At 38.0% G+C, this 16658-nt stretch overlaps 3 protein-coding genes and 1 long non-coding RNA gene across 5 annotated transcripts; 3 read left to right on the top strand and 1 right to left on the bottom strand.

The window, feature by feature from the left end:
• Nucleotides 1-66: 66 nt before the first annotated feature.
• On the top strand, nt 67-2024 carry LOC103967050. Its single transcript, XM_009380290.3, has 3 exons — nt 67-341; nt 449-781; nt 1030-2024. The coding sequence occupies exons 1-3, from the start codon at nt 225-227 to the stop codon at nt 1774-1776; spliced, it is 1197 nt and encodes a 398-aa protein (XP_009378565.2). The 5' UTR covers nt 67-224; the 3' UTR covers nt 1777-2024.
• On the bottom strand, nt 1988-4721 carry LOC103967049 (malate dehydrogenase, glyoxysomal). The gene is made up of 9 exons (XM_009380289.3): nt 4503-4721; nt 3868-4083; nt 3270-3584; nt 3092-3181; nt 2890-2973; nt 2678-2713; nt 2503-2592; nt 2315-2409; nt 1988-2223 (listed from the first exon to the last, which is right to left on the bottom strand). Exons 1-9 carry the CDS (start codon nt 4572-4574, stop codon nt 2151-2153), a joined length of 1071 nt encoding a protein of 356 aa, XP_009378564.2. The 5' UTR covers nt 4575-4721; the 3' UTR covers nt 1988-2150.
• A 1255-nt stretch (nt 4722-5976) lies between these two features.
• Nucleotides 5977-9124, top strand: LOC103967043. 2 transcript variants are annotated; one of them, XR_007250863.1, is made up of 4 exons: nt 5977-6111; nt 6195-6282; nt 6645-6770; nt 8771-9124. It is a non-coding gene; the product is annotated as an uncharacterized LOC103967043 (long non-coding RNA). The 2 variants fall into 2 exon arrangements; XR_007250862.1 differs by lacking the exon at nt 8771-9124 and adding an exon at nt 6959-7373.
• Nucleotides 9125-12761: 3637 nt separating this feature from the next.
• LOC103967052 (receptor-like protein kinase 7) lies at nt 12762-16425 on the top strand. The gene is made up of 2 exons (XM_009380291.3): nt 12762-15446; nt 15636-16425. Exons 1-2 carry the CDS (start codon nt 12881-12883, stop codon nt 15989-15991), a joined length of 2922 nt encoding a protein of 973 aa, XP_009378566.2. The 5' UTR covers nt 12762-12880; the 3' UTR covers nt 15992-16425.
• Nucleotides 16426-16658: the final 233 nt, after the last annotated feature.

Genomic DNA, 16658 nt, shown 5'->3' with positions numbered 1-16658 from the left:
GGTCCATTTCCTCCACGTCATCACCCTCTAGATTCTTCACCACTCAAATTTTCCCAAGAAAATTAAGAAAAATGAATTTTCTCGAGAAAAAACGCCCCCACTTTCCCATACATAAAAGATGAAACCCCGAATCCAAAATCTAATCAAACCCACCACCGATTTCATTTCCCAAAATCGCAACTGTCCAATTCCCAGTTCGTCCAAAAATTGAAAATCCAAAAACAATGGCTTCCAAAACGCTGCTTTTGATCCTATTGACGGTGCAATTCCTCCCGTCCTCCCTCTCTCTGATTTCCGCGCCGGAGCTCCGCCCTCCCTACGCCACCCCCAGAGCCATCTCCGTACGCCCCATCTCTTTTTCTCTCTCTCTACAATTTGATTTTTTGGATTCGGATTGATTGATTGATTGATTGGTTGTTTGATTGAGATTTGGTTGGTTGATTTGCAGGATTTGAAGGAGGCGATTGTGAAGGGACTAGGGTTTCAAGCGGAGGATCTGAAGGTGTCGGGGTTCGATTTGAGGGACGCGCAGGTGGGGCATTCGGTGGCGTACGAGTTCGACGTGGAGGTGGACAACAAGGTCCTGCCTTTCAAGCTTCTGGAGGACGTCGACCGCTGGGACTACGTCGACTTGCCCATTTTTAGGGTCGAGGACGAAAATGGGTTGGTCCAGAAAGGCAAATCGGGTGGTGGGTTGCCTCCGGTTTTGGCTCCGTTTCAGCTGGCTGGGCCCATGGAGCTCTGGATTCAGGACGCCAAAGATATGAGGATTTCGCTTCCTGTAAGTATAGGCTACTAGGTTTCGAATATTTAGCTCAAAGTGTTTTAATTTTTAATACACAAACGATATTTTACTTTAAACTAATATAGAATCTGCGGATTTGACGAATCATTTAAAATTTTAACTTGGTCCTAATTTTAAAAGTATGATTTACGGAATTATAATCACGGAAGTAAAATTGCAATGTGACCTGTTGTTTATGATTAAAATTTGGAGTTTTGGGAACTGATTTGTTGAATGTTATGCAGCATGATGTGGATGCTGGTGTGTTGAAGAAGGTGATATTGGCAGAAGGGGCTGTGGTCACAGTGAAGGGTGCCAGGTCTGTGAGTCTTCGCCAACCTCTTCAGCTCCCATTGCCATTGAACCGAACCAACAATGGGTTCGCTTCTGGTCTTGTGACCTTGGCTGAATGGCTGCGCCGTGCTTCCCGAACCCAATCATCTCCACTGCTGTCTCTCCGCATTGTTGGTCCGACTTCCCTCGCATCACCTTCCTCGACCTCTCCCTCCGTGAACAACAAGCTCAAACTAAAGCGCCTTGCCCCAGGCCTTGTGGAGTTGTCCTCACGATCAAACACCAAGCCCGTTTCTGTTGAGCTGCAAAACCAAGAGACCACGGCCATTTTAACCCCTAGCTACTTCAGCACGGTCTGGCCCCTTGCTTCCATCAATGGCTCGAACCCTAACTTGGTAGGTTTCGAGTCACTGCTTGCGTCCGTGCTGGGTCCTAAGGCCAATAAGAAAGGATCCTTCAAGTTATTGAAGGCAGATGTGTCTGCACAGACGTTTTTGAAGATCGGGTTTGGGGTCGAGAAGAAGCTCAAAGAAGGAGATGGGATTGATTTGAAGGGTTTTCCAGAATGGAGGACAAAGCCTGAGACCGTGAGGTTGCATTTTGAGGTGCTGGCTAAGGTTGACGGGGATAAGATCATTCCAGAGAGAGTGGTTCCGGTTAACCCTGTATTAGTGGAGGACACCGTGGCACCGAGTTAGCTACTGGGCAATGTCTCCATGTCCACAGTCCCCATCATTCATCCTCCGGCGAACCCCTATACCTTGTAAAGTTTTCCGGTTTAGGGTTTACTGATACAAAATCTGGAAGTGTAAAGATAAAACCGATTTTGTTCCTTTTTTTCTTCAAGCATGAGGAGTTAGATGAGGTGTGGTTATACTATAAAAATTTATGTAATGGAGTTACCGAGCGTTTAAATTAATTTATGAAACCTTGATTTATATGTATATATAGCATGAGTTCAACTTAGTCAGAAGGACTGATGTTTGAGATGACAATTTAATCCAACTGGATTCTGAGTACAACAGCAAACTAAATACAAATCTCTGTAGGAAACTTGAGCATTTAGTAAATTTCACTTCTTGATGAACGAAACCCCCTTCTGGATGCTTGCTGCTAACTCCGTTTTCGCCTTCTCTAATCCAACCCTATTGACAAACCAATAAGAATGTTTAAGTTGTTCTAAGCTGTTTTGCAGCAACACAATTGTGGAGTGTGCATAATTAAGAACTGTTTTACCTCTCATACTCATTCAGAGGCCCGAGTTGGTAGATTTCCTCTGCTCCGCCACGACCAAGCCGGACCTTGGTTGCGAAGAAAGGAAGTTCGGTTACCTGCCACAAAGATTAAGCATTGTGCTTGGTTACTAGAAGTTCAGAACTTGGTTTTAAGACAACGTTGACGCCAATAAGGCTAGAACAGAGTACCTCAGAGGCAACATAAGCGCATTCAACAACACCAGCATCTCCTCTCAAGCCGCGGAGGCATGCATCCGCAAATTTCACAGCTGCATATGCCTGCAGAATGTTTTAGTCAATTCCAAGACTTGATAATCCTGAAAGAAATTATGCATATACAATTGAGCGAATTGAAATGACCAACCATTGACAGTGTTGCCGAACCAGCCCCAGCTTTTGCCTGCAAAATTGCGAATGATAAAGTTGTCGGAGTTTTGTATATGATTTCATTGAAGAATAAACACACAAGAACAACGCCTGGACTAAACAGTAATATGGAAGAACAATATGCGTCAAACCAGATTCATAGCTTTCCAGATAATAAGTGAAGAAGATTCACAAGCTAAGAGGCATTACCTCAACAACTTCTGTTCCACCGTTTTGAATCCGGTTTGTTAGGTATTCTGTTTCTTCTTTGGTGAAGGAGCAAGGAGGCTTGACCTGCATACACAGGCATCGTCTTTAGAATTTTGCGCGCTTGTACGGCAACCAGTTCATTATTTGAAGGTAACATAAGAAAACAACTAAAGATGCCGAAACTTGTATCCTTCTATACAACCTGTGACAGAAGCGGCAAAATGGTCACTCCGGCATGACCACCAACAACTGGAACATCGACTTCCCTAGGATCAAGTCCAAGAACTTCTGCCTGGAAGAAAATTATGCGAGTGGAAAATGAAAAAACCACGAACATAAATGATAGGAAGCGCACACAAACTTGTTTGACTAGTACTTACAACAAAAGTATTTGCTCTCACGACATCAAGCATCGTGACTCCTAGAAGACGCTTTGGGTCATAAGTCCCGGCTTTCTTGAAAACCTCTGCTGCAATAGGAACTGTCGAGTTCACTGGATTACTGATCAAGTTGACGATTGCCTTAGGACAGGCTTTCGCAATTCCTTCACAGATGGTCCTGACAATTCCCGCGTTTATTTTGAAAAGATCATCCCTTGTCATTCCAGGCTTCCTTGGAACACCGGCAGGTATGATCACAAGGTCTATGCCCGTGAGAGCGCTCTCAAGCTGTGGCTGCCCCAAGAAACCGCGCACCTGAACTCCAAGGACGATACTTTCTTAATCTAAACACTTGACTTGAAGACTTGAATATCAGAAAATAAATTAAAAATTGTACGTCTCATTCTGTTATCTAATCGAACGGTTCATAAAGTTCTAAATCAAGTATCTCGGATTAGGTTCGCATTAGAAATTTAGAATGCTTCCGTAACTTACAAAGATCATTGTCATTAACTAGGAATCATAACATTGTTATAGAATGTAACGAACATTTCATCGAAAACAAATTGAAGATTAAAGTTGATGAAGAATTCATTACCACAGCTCCGGTATCCATGTGGCTAATGTCAGCTGTGACACCGGGGGCATTAACGACATCATAGAGATGAAGAACTGAAACCAGTGGGTTCATCTTCATGAGCATTGCAAGAGGTTGGCCAATGCCTCCAGCAGCACCCACAATCGCCACTTTGAAGCCCGGCGCCCCGCCTTTGGCTCTGCAGTCACCTCTGCTCAGAGCAGAACCATCCTCCACCTTCACACAACCCATAATCCCGACATCATTATTTGGCACCACAACAGCAAAAACCAAGCCAAATTTGAAAACCGAAAAACGTAACTTTGAGTTTTCAGTAACGAAATGGTTATCAACGGGCTCCTAAGCAAATCTTGATCATAAATTTCAAATAGACCGGATGTTAACCATCATATAATACTAATTGCTACTTCATCAACAGTCACTAAACTTTTTTATGAAGTAGTACATCAGAAAATAAGTTAGCTCAAGTCACGTAACGCATTTTTATTGAGCCAAAGGTAAACCCGAGCGGATTAGGCTAATCGGCTAGGGCAGTATGCTCTCCCTCGCATCCGAGTTAAAATCTTTTCTCTATCTAGTAAATTAATATAGAATATTGCTTTGTCAAAATAAACAAGGAAAATCCAAGAGAGAACCTGGGAATTTGGTGGAAACAGATGAGCTGAAATCCTTGCAATGCGTCCATTAGCTTCCACGCTCGACTCCATTTTCTCTGTGCTTTTTTTCAGACAAAGGGAGAGTGAGAGTTTTCAAGTGTACCGAGCTAACCTGCTTGCACTGCATGCAATGGAGAATGGACAATAAATAATTAAAAAATCCAAAAAATCCCACTTACGAAAAAAACAAAGAGATAATTGGAAGGAACGATACATAATTTTTTTCTCAATATTTAAAATGTGTGGAAACTAATTATTTGGAGCTCTTATCCTATCCATTTTTCTCAATTGTGGCTCTCACAAATTTTGAACTAGCAACTTACACCTGTCTGAGTTTGATCCAAACTTGTTTATACTGATGTGGTGACGTGGCACCATGGCTCTCCCTTTCCCAAACTTGGCCCACCAATTTTTTCATGGATCAATATCCAACCCAGAAAGGAATTTGCAGGATTCAGGGCCATTAAACGGGCCAAAATACCAAGTTATGAGACTTGAGGTCCATTGGACTCTATTATTTATCATCCAAAGAATAAGACAAATTACTTATTTTTTATGAGTAAATGTTACGAAGATCAAATTTTTGCACCAAATTTGAATAACACGTGACGCCACGCATACAATGTAACCAATAATACCTTCTTCTTTTTTTAACAAACAATATTATCTGCAGTAAAGAGTGAATGTGGCTCATAATGAACTAGCAATAATATGGTTTAAATTCGACTTTGTTGAGAATCGAACCTAAGACTTCTTACTTATAAGTGAAGAAGAATGCCACTAAACCATGGTACTAAGTGGTTGTAACTAATAATACATAGAGATATGATTATTGGTTGACGTAACATATACAAATCACATATCACACGATGTTGTATGGTATTTCTAAGTGTTATTGCTTTTTGTAAAAATTCTACATATACTAAAACCCAGTTTAGAAGGTTCACTATTCTTAAGCATAGTAAAATGACAGAAATACCCCTATTTTATTGTTTAAATTTTTCTGTTTTTTTTCTTATTTTCACAGTGAAATGACTAAAAAGCTGGGACATACGTGTTGCTTTTATATGATAGTGCGCTGTCGTCTACTTCGTGTTGTCATCTCCTCTCTATTTGATTTACTTTTCACTGCCATAAACCGTTCATTGCCTTTTTCTCTTGTCACAGCCATCGCAAAATCCCTCAACCCCTCAAACCAACAAATTCAATTTCGCAATCTCTCACAGCTAATCTGAACCCTTGCAACTTCACTATCAAGTATTCAAGGTATGGATTGAACTCTGAATCTTCCTCAAAATCTTTTCACTTTTTCATATGGGTTTTTTTGAATTTCAGAAAATATTCTCTTCTTAGGGTTCAATTTTTGTTAATTTTAGTTGTTTTCTCCTAATTTTGGTGATTAGATTTTGAAACTTTTTTTTTCCCAAATCCACATTGACATGGGTTTGTGGTTGTTTTAAGGAGTGCAAGAAGACAATGGCATCTGCTCAACTCAAAGCTTTTCTTTCAATGGTTAATTAGTACCTTCTCGACTCATTGCCAAAATCTCTTCAATTTCAACAGCAGCGGCCACCACTCTTCCCCAAAGGTAAATTTCTCTTCTCTTTCTTGCATTCAAAATCTTCGAAGTCCTCATCTACATTGTTTGATTTCTGCAATTTCGATTCACAGAAACATGGTTCTCTCTGCAGCACTGCCCATTTTCCACCAAAATCACATCTCAAATTCTTCCAATTTTGAACACGACATGCCGGCGAAGGTCAGTACCCTCACTCATACCCAATTTACCCAAAGATAATTTTAATATCAGTGATGGGTTTTTAACAGGCACTTTAGTTGAGTTAGGGTTTTGTTCAATTAAATCTCATTAGTTTGATTCTAATTCAATAAATTTGAGTTAGGGTTTTGTTCAATTCAATTTTAATAGTTTGATTCTAATTAACAAATTTTCCTCATAGTCCATTCAATTCGTTTTATTTCTAATTTGGATTTTGAAAGTGAGTAAATTTTGTAATTGCTTGCTGCAATTATTCAACTTATGTCTCTACAATATTTATTTACTTATAGGTGCTCAGCCATCGTAAGGGTTAATCTGTATCTTTTTTTGTTCCTTACTACAAGAACTACATCTTTGCACCAACTATTGAGATGACCATGGAAATAGTTGAGCTAAAAAAAAGGAGCAAGATGATCAAAAGCAACAATCTGCAGCACCTTACTTTGTTAAAAATATTGAATTGATCCTAGGTGAGAATGAGCGTTGATACGCAATAATTTAGTTCCTGTGACAATAATGTTGAATCTACTTTTATTATACGTTCAATTTATAATCTAATCTTATTTTTCTTCAATTTCTTTAGAAATAAGAATTTTGATTTCAATTTTTTTTTTTTAATTTTTGTTGAGAATTCATATACTTACCTTTCTTTTTACAGATTCCTGAAGCCTTGGCAGAACAATTTATGTGTGTAGAGTAATGAAATTTATCATTTGTATCAGTGGCATTCAAACACATCTATCTAATGAATGATTGAAAGGATGGATATATATATATACACACACACACATTTTCTTTGTCATTTCAATGTAGTGATAAACTAGGGTTAAGCGTTGAATTGGGATCCTTTGCAACTGGACTAATTATATCAACTACTGATCTCATATAGTCAAGAAATATGTAAGCTGTTATTATACTCTAGAGAAATTAAGTACATTGGACAACCTCATTCATCCTCTTTTGTTTTTTTTTTTTTTATTTATTTAAATTTATTTTCCCCCTCAATTTTTCTACCATGCTATTTCATTTGGTTTTTGATTTTCCTAAAGGTTTTCATTTGAAGGGAAAATATTGCATTCGTATGGTTTATAATTTTCTTTTTTGTTTTGTTTTCTTCCTTGCTCAGGCATTATTTTCTTTTTGCTGCATATTGATATTGAGTTTCTGTTTGGAAATGCCTATGTTTTTTTTTTTTCACTTGCTGAAAATGTCTCTGCCAAATTTTTAAGGGCTTTTTCTTTGTTTCTTCTTATCTTCCTCTTTCTCTGTCCAATTATAAAGCAGTTTTACGTTTTTGTTGCTATAAAGGGTTTTCCTTTGTCCAATTATGCTTAACGCAACTTTTTCTAATTTAAATGGACTCTTTTTGTCACACATTGTATTTGATAGAACATATGAAAAAAGAGCGAAAACGGATTATATATGCTCCTTCATTATCATAAGAAAACTCCGTCTTAGCTTTTGATTATGTGTCCCCCATTTGTTTACTTATATGTTTTACTGTTTTGAGTTAAATTTAACAAATTATCCACACTAAGAGCTCCCTATTTCAAAATGCGAACCCATATAGAGAAAATCCATAAGAGAAAATTGCAAAATCCATTTTTTCTAGAATAGCAAATTCCATTTCCAACTTACTTTATATATTATTCTACATATGTATGAGTACAACATTGTACATCAATGTCTTTTCTTTTTTAGCTTTACATTTTACTCATTTGTATGTTGTTGCTCTCAAACTTCATATAATCCTCATTCGCTTCATTGTTTGCACATGATTCCTTTATATATGGTTTCTTTGTGAAATTAATCACAACAGATTATTACATCTTCGTCATAATGATACCTTCTTTACAATTTTAATTTCTACATACACATTCATTTTTTAACTGTTTTTGTTGCTATAAGTGATTTATTTGAACTCCCCGACTTTGTCTAATTAGTATCACTGAGATATATTTTGTGACATCCCACATCGTCTAAGAGAGTGATCCTTATATGTATATTTCCATCTCTACCTAGCACAAGGCTTTTTGGGAGCTCACTGACTTCGGGTTCTGTAGGAACTCCGAAGTTAAGCAAATAGCGCGCGAGAGCATTCCCAAGATGGGTGATCCATTGAGAAGTTCTCATGTAAGTTCCCAGAAACAAAACCGTGAGGGCGTGGTCGGGGCCCAAAGCGGACAATATCGTGCTACGGTTGTGGAGTGGGCCCAGGAAGTGGTCCCCCCAGGCTGGGATGTGACATATTTGATATAGAACTTAAGTGCGAAAAATGGGTTGGTTTGAATGCACTCATTTTAGTCTTTTTGCATCTGATAGAGCAGGTGAAAATAATGGGAAACAAAAATCTCATTTGCACCTTCAGGATCACAAATGAACTCTATCTCAGTTTTACTTTTATGTCCCCCCCTTTGTTTTCTTATATGTACGAACTAACAACTCCTTGTTTTTTTCTCAAAATTTGTAGGAACTAGCTGAAACCTTAAACAACATAATGAAGATGAAGATGAGCCGGAAACAATTAAGTAGGAAAATCTAGATTCAATAACATGTTCATAGTCTATCTAAATATTTTGAATAATGAGCAGTTTAATGCTGTTAATCTTTTGATCACGGTAATATGTTGCTAATTTACTTTCTCAAACAACAGACATGTAAATATTGATATATAAAACTTATTTTATGTTAAATAGTATTGTCTTAAACGGTGTTCTTAAAACCCACATCAAAGCGTGGGTATTCATGCTTGTGGAAACTATAGGTAAGATGAACATTTGCAATCCAAGGTGTAAGATCGCCAAACATTAAGGTGTAATTTTAATAAAAGGAATTGGGGTGTATACAATTGCAAACTTGATTTTATTGAACATCTTTTAATATGATTATACAAGTCATATTCTATTTTATACAACTCTAAATTATAAACAAAAGATTTAAACTTAGACACATAAAAAAGAGCACAACTGTTCTAATCAACATACTAAAAGAGCGCAACTGTTCTAATCAACATAGTTACGTCCACATTTGTGAATTGTGATTAGAGATAAACGTTAATCTGTGTCTTTGAAGTTTCAAATACAGTTTTGAACAACCTACATACAAACGCGTGTCAACAAATTGTAGCATTCTTTGGTAACTTACTGTTTCAACATTTTGTTACAAAAGTTGGGGATGTTTAAAAAAAGACACACCAAAAGAAAAAATAAACGGAAACAATTAGGCTTTTTAGTCAAATTGGTTCCTAAAATTGATATAATTTCTCAAATTTAAAATCAATCGAAGTGGTCCATGAGGTTATTTACTGTCAATCATTATTGTCATTTTATGAAAAATTCCATTAAACTAAGGACAATTTTTATCAAATCAATCCCGCTACTTGAAATGGTGATTTCTTCAATTAATGGAGTTTTTTTACATAATGACTAAAATGATTGACGGATGACAATCTCAGGAACTACTTGTATATATTTTAAATATTAAAAAGTCAAACTAAGGAGTTATGACTATCTCTCAAAATAGATTTTGGCTAAAAATCCAATCATATGAGACACAAAATCAAAGTGGGATCCAAACAATTATACGAGACAACACATCAAAGTGGGATGGCTTTAAAGCATATGATTTGATAAAGTCCACAATATAAATGCAAATGTGACCATGTGGTTGTTGGTACATGGACCCACAAGTTTGATCTTTCTTTGACTCTCTTGCATTCACCGAATTAATTTCCCAATCTTCCACCAACCTTACTCCTTAGTCAATTTGACTAGTCAACTGATTTTGATTTTTTTTTTTTTGTTTTTGAACAACGCATTCACTGAATTAGTTCCCAATCTTCCACTTACCTTACTCTTTAGTCAATTTGACTAGTCGAACTGATTTTTTTTTTTTTAACAAACAATATCATCTACCTTAAGGGAAGAGGGTAAGTTTAGCCTCATAATGAGTTAGCAATAATGTGGTTCATACTTTTCTTTTAACGATAATTAAACCTAAGGTCTCTCACTTACAATATACGATTGCATTCAGTGAATTAGTTTCCCAATCTTCCACCTTCCTTACTCTTTAGTCAATTTGACTAGTCAATTGATTTTTTTTTTTTTTTAACAAACAATATCATCTACCTTAAGAGGAAGGGGTAAGTTTAGCCTCATAATGGACTAGCAATAATGTGTTTTCATACTTTCTTTTTGGCGAGAATCGAATCTAAGGTCTCTCACTTACAAATGAAAATAAATACCACTAGACCGTAGTATTAAGTTGCAGTCAATTGATATTTTATATACCATAATTTGTTATTTGAATGTATTCAAAGAGTGTGACTTCAATGCTATTATTTAATGATACGAGCGTATAATTGCATTTAAATTTTATAATTATTTGAATATTTTATTTTTAATTTCAGTCTTCATTCGCATATCATTTTTTTTTTACCAAAATTGTGTATCATTTAATGTTACAAAGTAGTTTTAAATAAGTTTTATATAAAAAAATTTGAAAAGAAATATCAAACTTTGGTGATCTAGTGGGATGCTTAGAACAAAAAGAAAATGATTAAACTAGGGTTTCACAGGAGAGAGATCATAAGAGATGTGGTTGTTGCCTTTTCAATAAACAACTTACCCTAAATTTGTTGGTGAAGGCACGTCTTACAACTCTTTAATTCTTTAAATGGATACTAATATATCGCCCACTATACATTGTGTTTAAGAAATTAAGGTTCAATCGCCAATATATTTCGCCTATCTTCTTTTCTAAAAGTAAAATTTGCACGAAAAATTGTGTAAAACTAGTGTCATGCATGCAAGTTTTATTTTTAGAAAAGAAGATAGTAGCAACTTACATAGAACAAATTCATTCTCATGCTGCGTTGCAATTCAATAATATGCGACATACGAGTCTATTGTAAAAGAGATTCAAACCATTTGCAGTGTTGCAGTCAACACTGTATTGTCCATTTTCCTTGCAACTCTGATGGTTATTTTTTATACACGAGGACAGGCAATGTCCTAATCATGCAACCATACACTCATAGACTTTGAACTATAATTAATAAAATTGCAATTAGCTTGCTAGACTAATCCAACTCTGTCAACTTCAATCTGCTATTTATCTATATCTGCATGTTTTTCTCTAACCAGATTTTGTAAACCCAAATGATGTAAATATTGATGATTAAATTATTAATTAAATATTAATTAACATGCTTATTTTTTATTGTTGACATATCAGTTGATTTACAAATTTTGTTTAAAATTTCGATCTCCTTAGCATTATATTAACGGATCCATGCAGGCTTCCAGGTAATTTACCAGGGGATGCTGACATGGCAGTTTTAGATTCAACAGTGGCGGCCTAGTAGACCACATTCCTAATCCACACATGCGTAAACATTTGAAGATTTTGTCTTTAAGATATTTGTATTGTGACACCGCCAACTAAAATAGAATTTACGCACATTTGGACTGATTGTGCCGTTTAGTAGGTGGGAGAAAAGAAACTGTTATTATCTTCTTTGCTTCTTTTTCCTTACAAAAAGAATAGCGTGCCAGAATGACTCAGTTTATCAATTATTATACTACACTTGATTAGAAACTTAAAAATAAATTTTAACTAATTATATAATGATATATGGTATATAGACCGTGCTTTAGGCACATTGAAAAATCTATCATCTCTCTAGGAATGAGCTTGTTCTTTCATACAAATAATATAGTTTGACTTTAAAACTTTTATAATAGGAGTTATTCGATTTTTTAGTATCTATTTGAAGATGACTCTTACAAAACTTTATTTCAACAATAGATCATTTGGTCACTCAAATCTCACGTACAAATCGATAGTTTAGGCACCAACATATATATGATCAGCAGTCTATTTATTTGATATGTTTGGAAGATTAAACGATCTCTAATTTGAATTATGTTTCAAAATAATGATTTACAAATGAAGATTAATAAATTGAACGGATCCGATAATTGAATTTATTCGGTCAAAATATATATTTTTCACAAATACGGGGTGCAAGTAATCCATTAAGATGGAAAGTAAGCAAACTAATTAGTACAAAAATGTTTTTTTTGGCTTTCTAATAAGTAGATGATTAGACATAATTAGTTCCTCATTGGGTATCAAGTTGCAAAACATCTACAATTAAATTCGAGGGAGATGAGACCCTACATTTTAGAGATAATCGTGATCCCCTAATTTCATTAGCAAAAGAAGCACAGAGATATAATTTGTGAGTTAAACTAGTTAGTTAAGAAAACGTAAAACCTCTTGAATCTAAGTTCGAATATCTCTGATCGAAAACCAAACCGGACAATTAATTAATTTATGGAATCCGATCCGATTTATGAAACCCATGCTTAATTACAACTTCAACATTCCGTACCAAAAATTTCTTCCCCCATTCTGCTTACCACGCATGTGAATTCCCTCTCACCGTGTGAACACATGAACTCGTATTCCAAGCCACCCTTTTCCCTCTCGACTTCCAACTTGCCACTCCATCGAGTCCATTCACCGTAACCAAAAGCTGGCACATCCCCCTTAGCCACCACCTCCAGCTGACCTCATGTCTTTCCGGCAGAGATTACCTCCGACGACGACAACCATCCTCCTCCCTCTGCTCTTCCTCTTCCTCTCCCTGTTTTCTCCATCCACATCCGACGAGCTTCAACCTCTCTTAAACCTCAAGCAATCCCTTGAAACCTCAAACCCAAGTCTTTTCACTACTTGGGCACCACCCAATTGGGTCTGCAACTTCACCGGGATTGTCTGCGACTCCGACGGCTTCGTCTCTGAAATCAATCTCTCCCAGCAAAACCTTTCCGGGTTTCTTCCGTTGCACGCAATCTGCTCGCTTCCATCGTTAAAAAAGCTTTCTTTGGGCTCCAATGGATTGTACGGAAGCCTCACGGATGACCTGAAAAACTGCTCGAGCTTGGAGCAGTTGGATTTGGGTAAAAATTCGTTTACCGGAAAAGTTCCAGACTTGTCTTCTTTGACAAAATTAACCCTCCTGAGTCTCAATGGCAGCGGATTTTCCGGGAAATTTCCATGGAAATCGCTGGAAAATCTCACGAGCTTAGCGTTCTTGAGCCTCGGCGACAACCCTTTTGATCAAACTCCATTTCCTGAAGAAGTTGTGAAGCTTGAAAAGCTTTACTGGCTGTACCTCACGAATTGCAGCATCGCCGGAAAAATCCCAGAGGAGATCGGAAACCTCACTCTGCTCGAAAACCTCGAGCTTTCGGACAACCAACTGTTGGGAGAAATTCCCCAGAGAATTTCAAATCTCGGGAAGCTGTGGCAGCTCGAGCTTTACAACAATTCTCTGACCGGAAAAATCCCGGTTGGATTCGGCAACCTCACAAGCCTTGTCAATTTTGATGCCTCAGTTAACAAGCTTGAAGGTGGCCTCTCTGAGCTGAGGTTTTTGACAAGGCTTGAGTCTCTGCATTTGTTCGAAAACCGGTTAGAAGGCGAGGTTCCAGCGGAGTTTGGGGAGTTGAAGAGCCTTTCCAAGCTCTCACTTTACACGAACAAGCTCACCGGTGCACTTCCTCAAAAGCTAGGTTCTTGGGCGGGATTGGATTACATTGACGTGTCGGAGAACTATCTGACTGGTGCTATACCACCCGGAATGTGCAACAATGGGAAGATGATTGATTTTCTCCTTCTGCAGAACAATTTCACAGGTGGGATTCCTGAGAGCTATGCCAATTGTAAGTCTTTGGTTCGGATTCGTGTGAGCAAAAATTCGCTTTCGGGCACTGTTCCTGCTGGATTATGGAGCTTGCCAAATGTTATTCTCATTGATCTTTCTATGAATCAATTTGAAGGTCCTCTGGCACCAGAGATTGGTAAGGCAAACTCTCTGTCACTATTACTTTTAGCGAATAATCGATTTTCGGGTGAATTGCCTGACGCCTTGTCTGAAGCTACTTCATTGGTCGCAATTCAAATGAGTGTGAACCAATTTAGAGGGAAAATCCCAGAAGCAATTGGGAAATTGACAAAATTAAGCAGTCTTGATATGGACCAAAATATGTTGTCTGGTACAATACCAGAATCAATAGGCTCGTGTTTTGGTATTTCTGAAATAAACCTTGCCCACAATTATATTTCTGGTGAAATCCCTTCAAGTCTTGGATCATTGCATAATCTGAATTCCTTGAACTTATCGGCAAACCGCCTTTCCAGCGAAATTCCTGCTACTTTTTCGTCACTAAAACTCAGCCTTCTTGATCTGACAAACAACCAGTTGACTGGTCGAATCCCCGATTCACTGTCCATTCAGGCCTTTAATGAAAGCTTTGATGGAAATCCGGGTTTGTGCAGTCAGAACTTGGAAAATGTGCGGTCTTGTTCCTCAAGTCCTGGCACATCTAGCCAGCCCCGAATTTTCCTGTCCAGTTTCATTGCTTCAATACTTGTTGTGCTTATTGTGCTTGGTTTGCTCTTGCTGTTGAAGCTGAGGAAGAGCAAACTTGACCGTCCGCTAAAGAGTGATTCGTGGACTATGAAGCAGTACCATGTGCTAAGCTTTACAGAGAAGGAAATCTTAGATTCAGTGAAAGCTGAGAACTTGATTGGCAAAGGAGGGTCAGGGAATGTATACAAAGCTGTGCTAAGTGATGGGAGAGAATTTGCTGTAAAGCACATTTGGACCACTTCAGACTCCGGTGACAGAAAAAGTTACCGAAGCAGCGCTTCCATCTTGAAGAAGACTAAATCCGGGTCATCAGAGTACGGTGCAGAAGTGGCCACACTGAGCTCTCTGAGGCATGTGAATGTGGTGAAGCTCTACTGCAGCATATCAAGTGAGGACAGCAACCTGCTGGTTTACGAGTACTTTCCGAACGGGAGCTTATATGATCAGCTACACACAAGTAAAAAGATGGAGATGGGGTGGGAAGTAAGATATGAGATTGCGTTGGGGGCTGCAAGGGGTTTGGAGTATCTTCACCATGGAAGCAGTCATAGACCTGTGATACACAGGGATGTGAAGTCTAGTAATATTCTGCTGGATGGAGATTGGAAGCCAAGAATTGCTGATTTTGGACTTGCAAAGATTATGCAGGCTGGTGTAGATTGCACTCATGTCATTGCCGGGACACTTGGGTATATAGCTCCAGGTAATTCTTGTCATACAAACGATGTTTTACCTTAAACTAATCTAATCTGCAGGAAGGGAGATTCGAACTTGGGTGTAGCCACATCATCACAAATAGTTTATTTCCACGAGTTAGAATGTAACAATGTAATGGGGGATTTTAAATATGACACTGAAATCTGATAAAAATATGTCTGTTTTGGTTGTTCAGAGTATGCATATACCTGCAAGATCAATGAGAAGAGTGACGTTTATAGCTTCGGGGTGGTGTTGATGGAGTTGGTCACCGGGAAGAGGCCGGTTGAGGCTGAGTTCGGAGAGAACACGGATATAGTGAGCTGGGTCTGCAGCAAAATGCGGTGCGTTGATAGTGAGCTTGAATTGGTGGACAGGAGCATTTCTGACGATCTAAAACAAGATGCCATCAATGTTTTGAGCATAGCAGTCCGCTGCACTGCCAGGGTGCCGGTTCTAAGACCCTCCATGAGAATGGTGGTTCAAATGCTGGAAGAGGCTGAGCCTTACAAACTCAACTGCATAAGCATTGCCAAAGAAGCTGACAGATAGCCACAAGGTGGAACACAAGTACCGCAGTTGATATACAAAAGTTACTTCTAGTTGGGAGGTGACTGTAGCAGTCTTCGGTACTTTGTGTCTGTTTTTCTTAGAGGTGTGGGAAACATCCGGAGCACTGAAATAATATCCGGAGCGGATCCCATCCCACTAAGTACCCCTCGAAGAAACGCTAAAGAAGGGGATTATATATATATATAGCTTAGAATACACAATGAATGGTTAGTTTGTAAACTGCAATAGGCTTTCCCTTGGCTAAGAGAGAAGCTACTATCTGAAAAAGCTTGGAAGGAGCTGTGTAGTATTTAGATCTCTGTTTGCAAGAGACATGCGATGGATTAGATTTTTTTTTTATCTCCTCTTTGCTGCAGATTCAGAGGGGGTACTTTGTAACATATAGAATTGCGATGAGTACAACCATTTTCTCAGTTTGTTTGTCACATCTCACATATAGGATATGTTTGGATCCTCGTTAGGCCGAGCGCTAAAACCGAACCATTTGATTCCAACATACCGTTTTTGAATGCTTTGGTTTGATTCGGTTGCTTTAGAAAATCATCTCATCCAAATCAAATCAAACAAATTGCATCATGTTAGTTTAAGGACGAAATTGTACCAAACCAACATATGCTTAACCCTAAGTATTGGTGCAATGCAACAA

The sequence above is a fragment of a genome, unplaced genomic scaffold, assembly GCF_019419815.1.
Source record: "Pyrus x bretschneideri cultivar Hongxiangsu unplaced genomic scaffold, Pyrus_bretschneideri_v1 Contig10, whole genome shotgun sequence".
Classification (NCBI taxonomy): Eukaryota; Viridiplantae; Streptophyta; class Magnoliopsida; order Rosales; family Rosaceae; genus Pyrus; species Pyrus x bretschneideri.
This window is presented reverse-complemented; position numbering and strand designations above follow the sequence as displayed.

What these genes read in the sequence shown, in the direction of transcription:
- LOC103967050 (XM_009380290.3), top strand. Translation starts at nt 225, where the DNA reads ATGGCTTCCAAAACGCTGCTTTTGATCCTATTGACGGTGCAATTCCTC. An exon ending in CCACCCCCAGAGCCATCTCC is followed by an intron (nt 342 to 448) that starts GTACGCCCCATC and finishes GTTGATTTGCAG; the next exon opens with GATTTGAAGGAGGCGATTGT. An exon ending in ATATGAGGATTTCGCTTCCT is followed by an intron (nt 782 to 1,029) that starts GTAAGTATAGGC and finishes AATGTTATGCAG; the next exon opens with CATGATGTGGATGCTGGTGT.
- LOC103967049 (XM_009380289.3), bottom strand. Translation starts at nt 4,574, where the DNA reads ATGGAGTCGAGCGTGGAAGCTAATGGACGCATTGCAAGGATTTCAGCT. An exon ending in TGTTTCCACCAAATTCCCAG is followed by an intron (nt 4,084 to 4,502) that starts GTTCTCTCTTGG and finishes GGTTGTGTGAAG; the next exon opens with GTGGAGGATGGTTCTGCTCT. An exon ending in GTGGAACAGAAGTTGTTGAG is followed by an intron (nt 2,714 to 2,889) that starts GTAATGCCTCTT and finishes GCAATTTTGCAG; the next exon opens with GCAAAAGCTGGGGCTGGTTC.
- LOC103967052 (XM_009380291.3), top strand. Translation starts at nt 12,881, where the DNA reads ATGTCTTTCCGGCAGAGATTACCTCCGACGACGACAACCATCCTCCTC. An exon ending in ACTTGGGTATATAGCTCCAG is followed by an intron (nt 15,447 to 15,635) that starts GTAATTCTTGTC and finishes TTGGTTGTTCAG; the next exon opens with AGTATGCATATACCTGCAAG.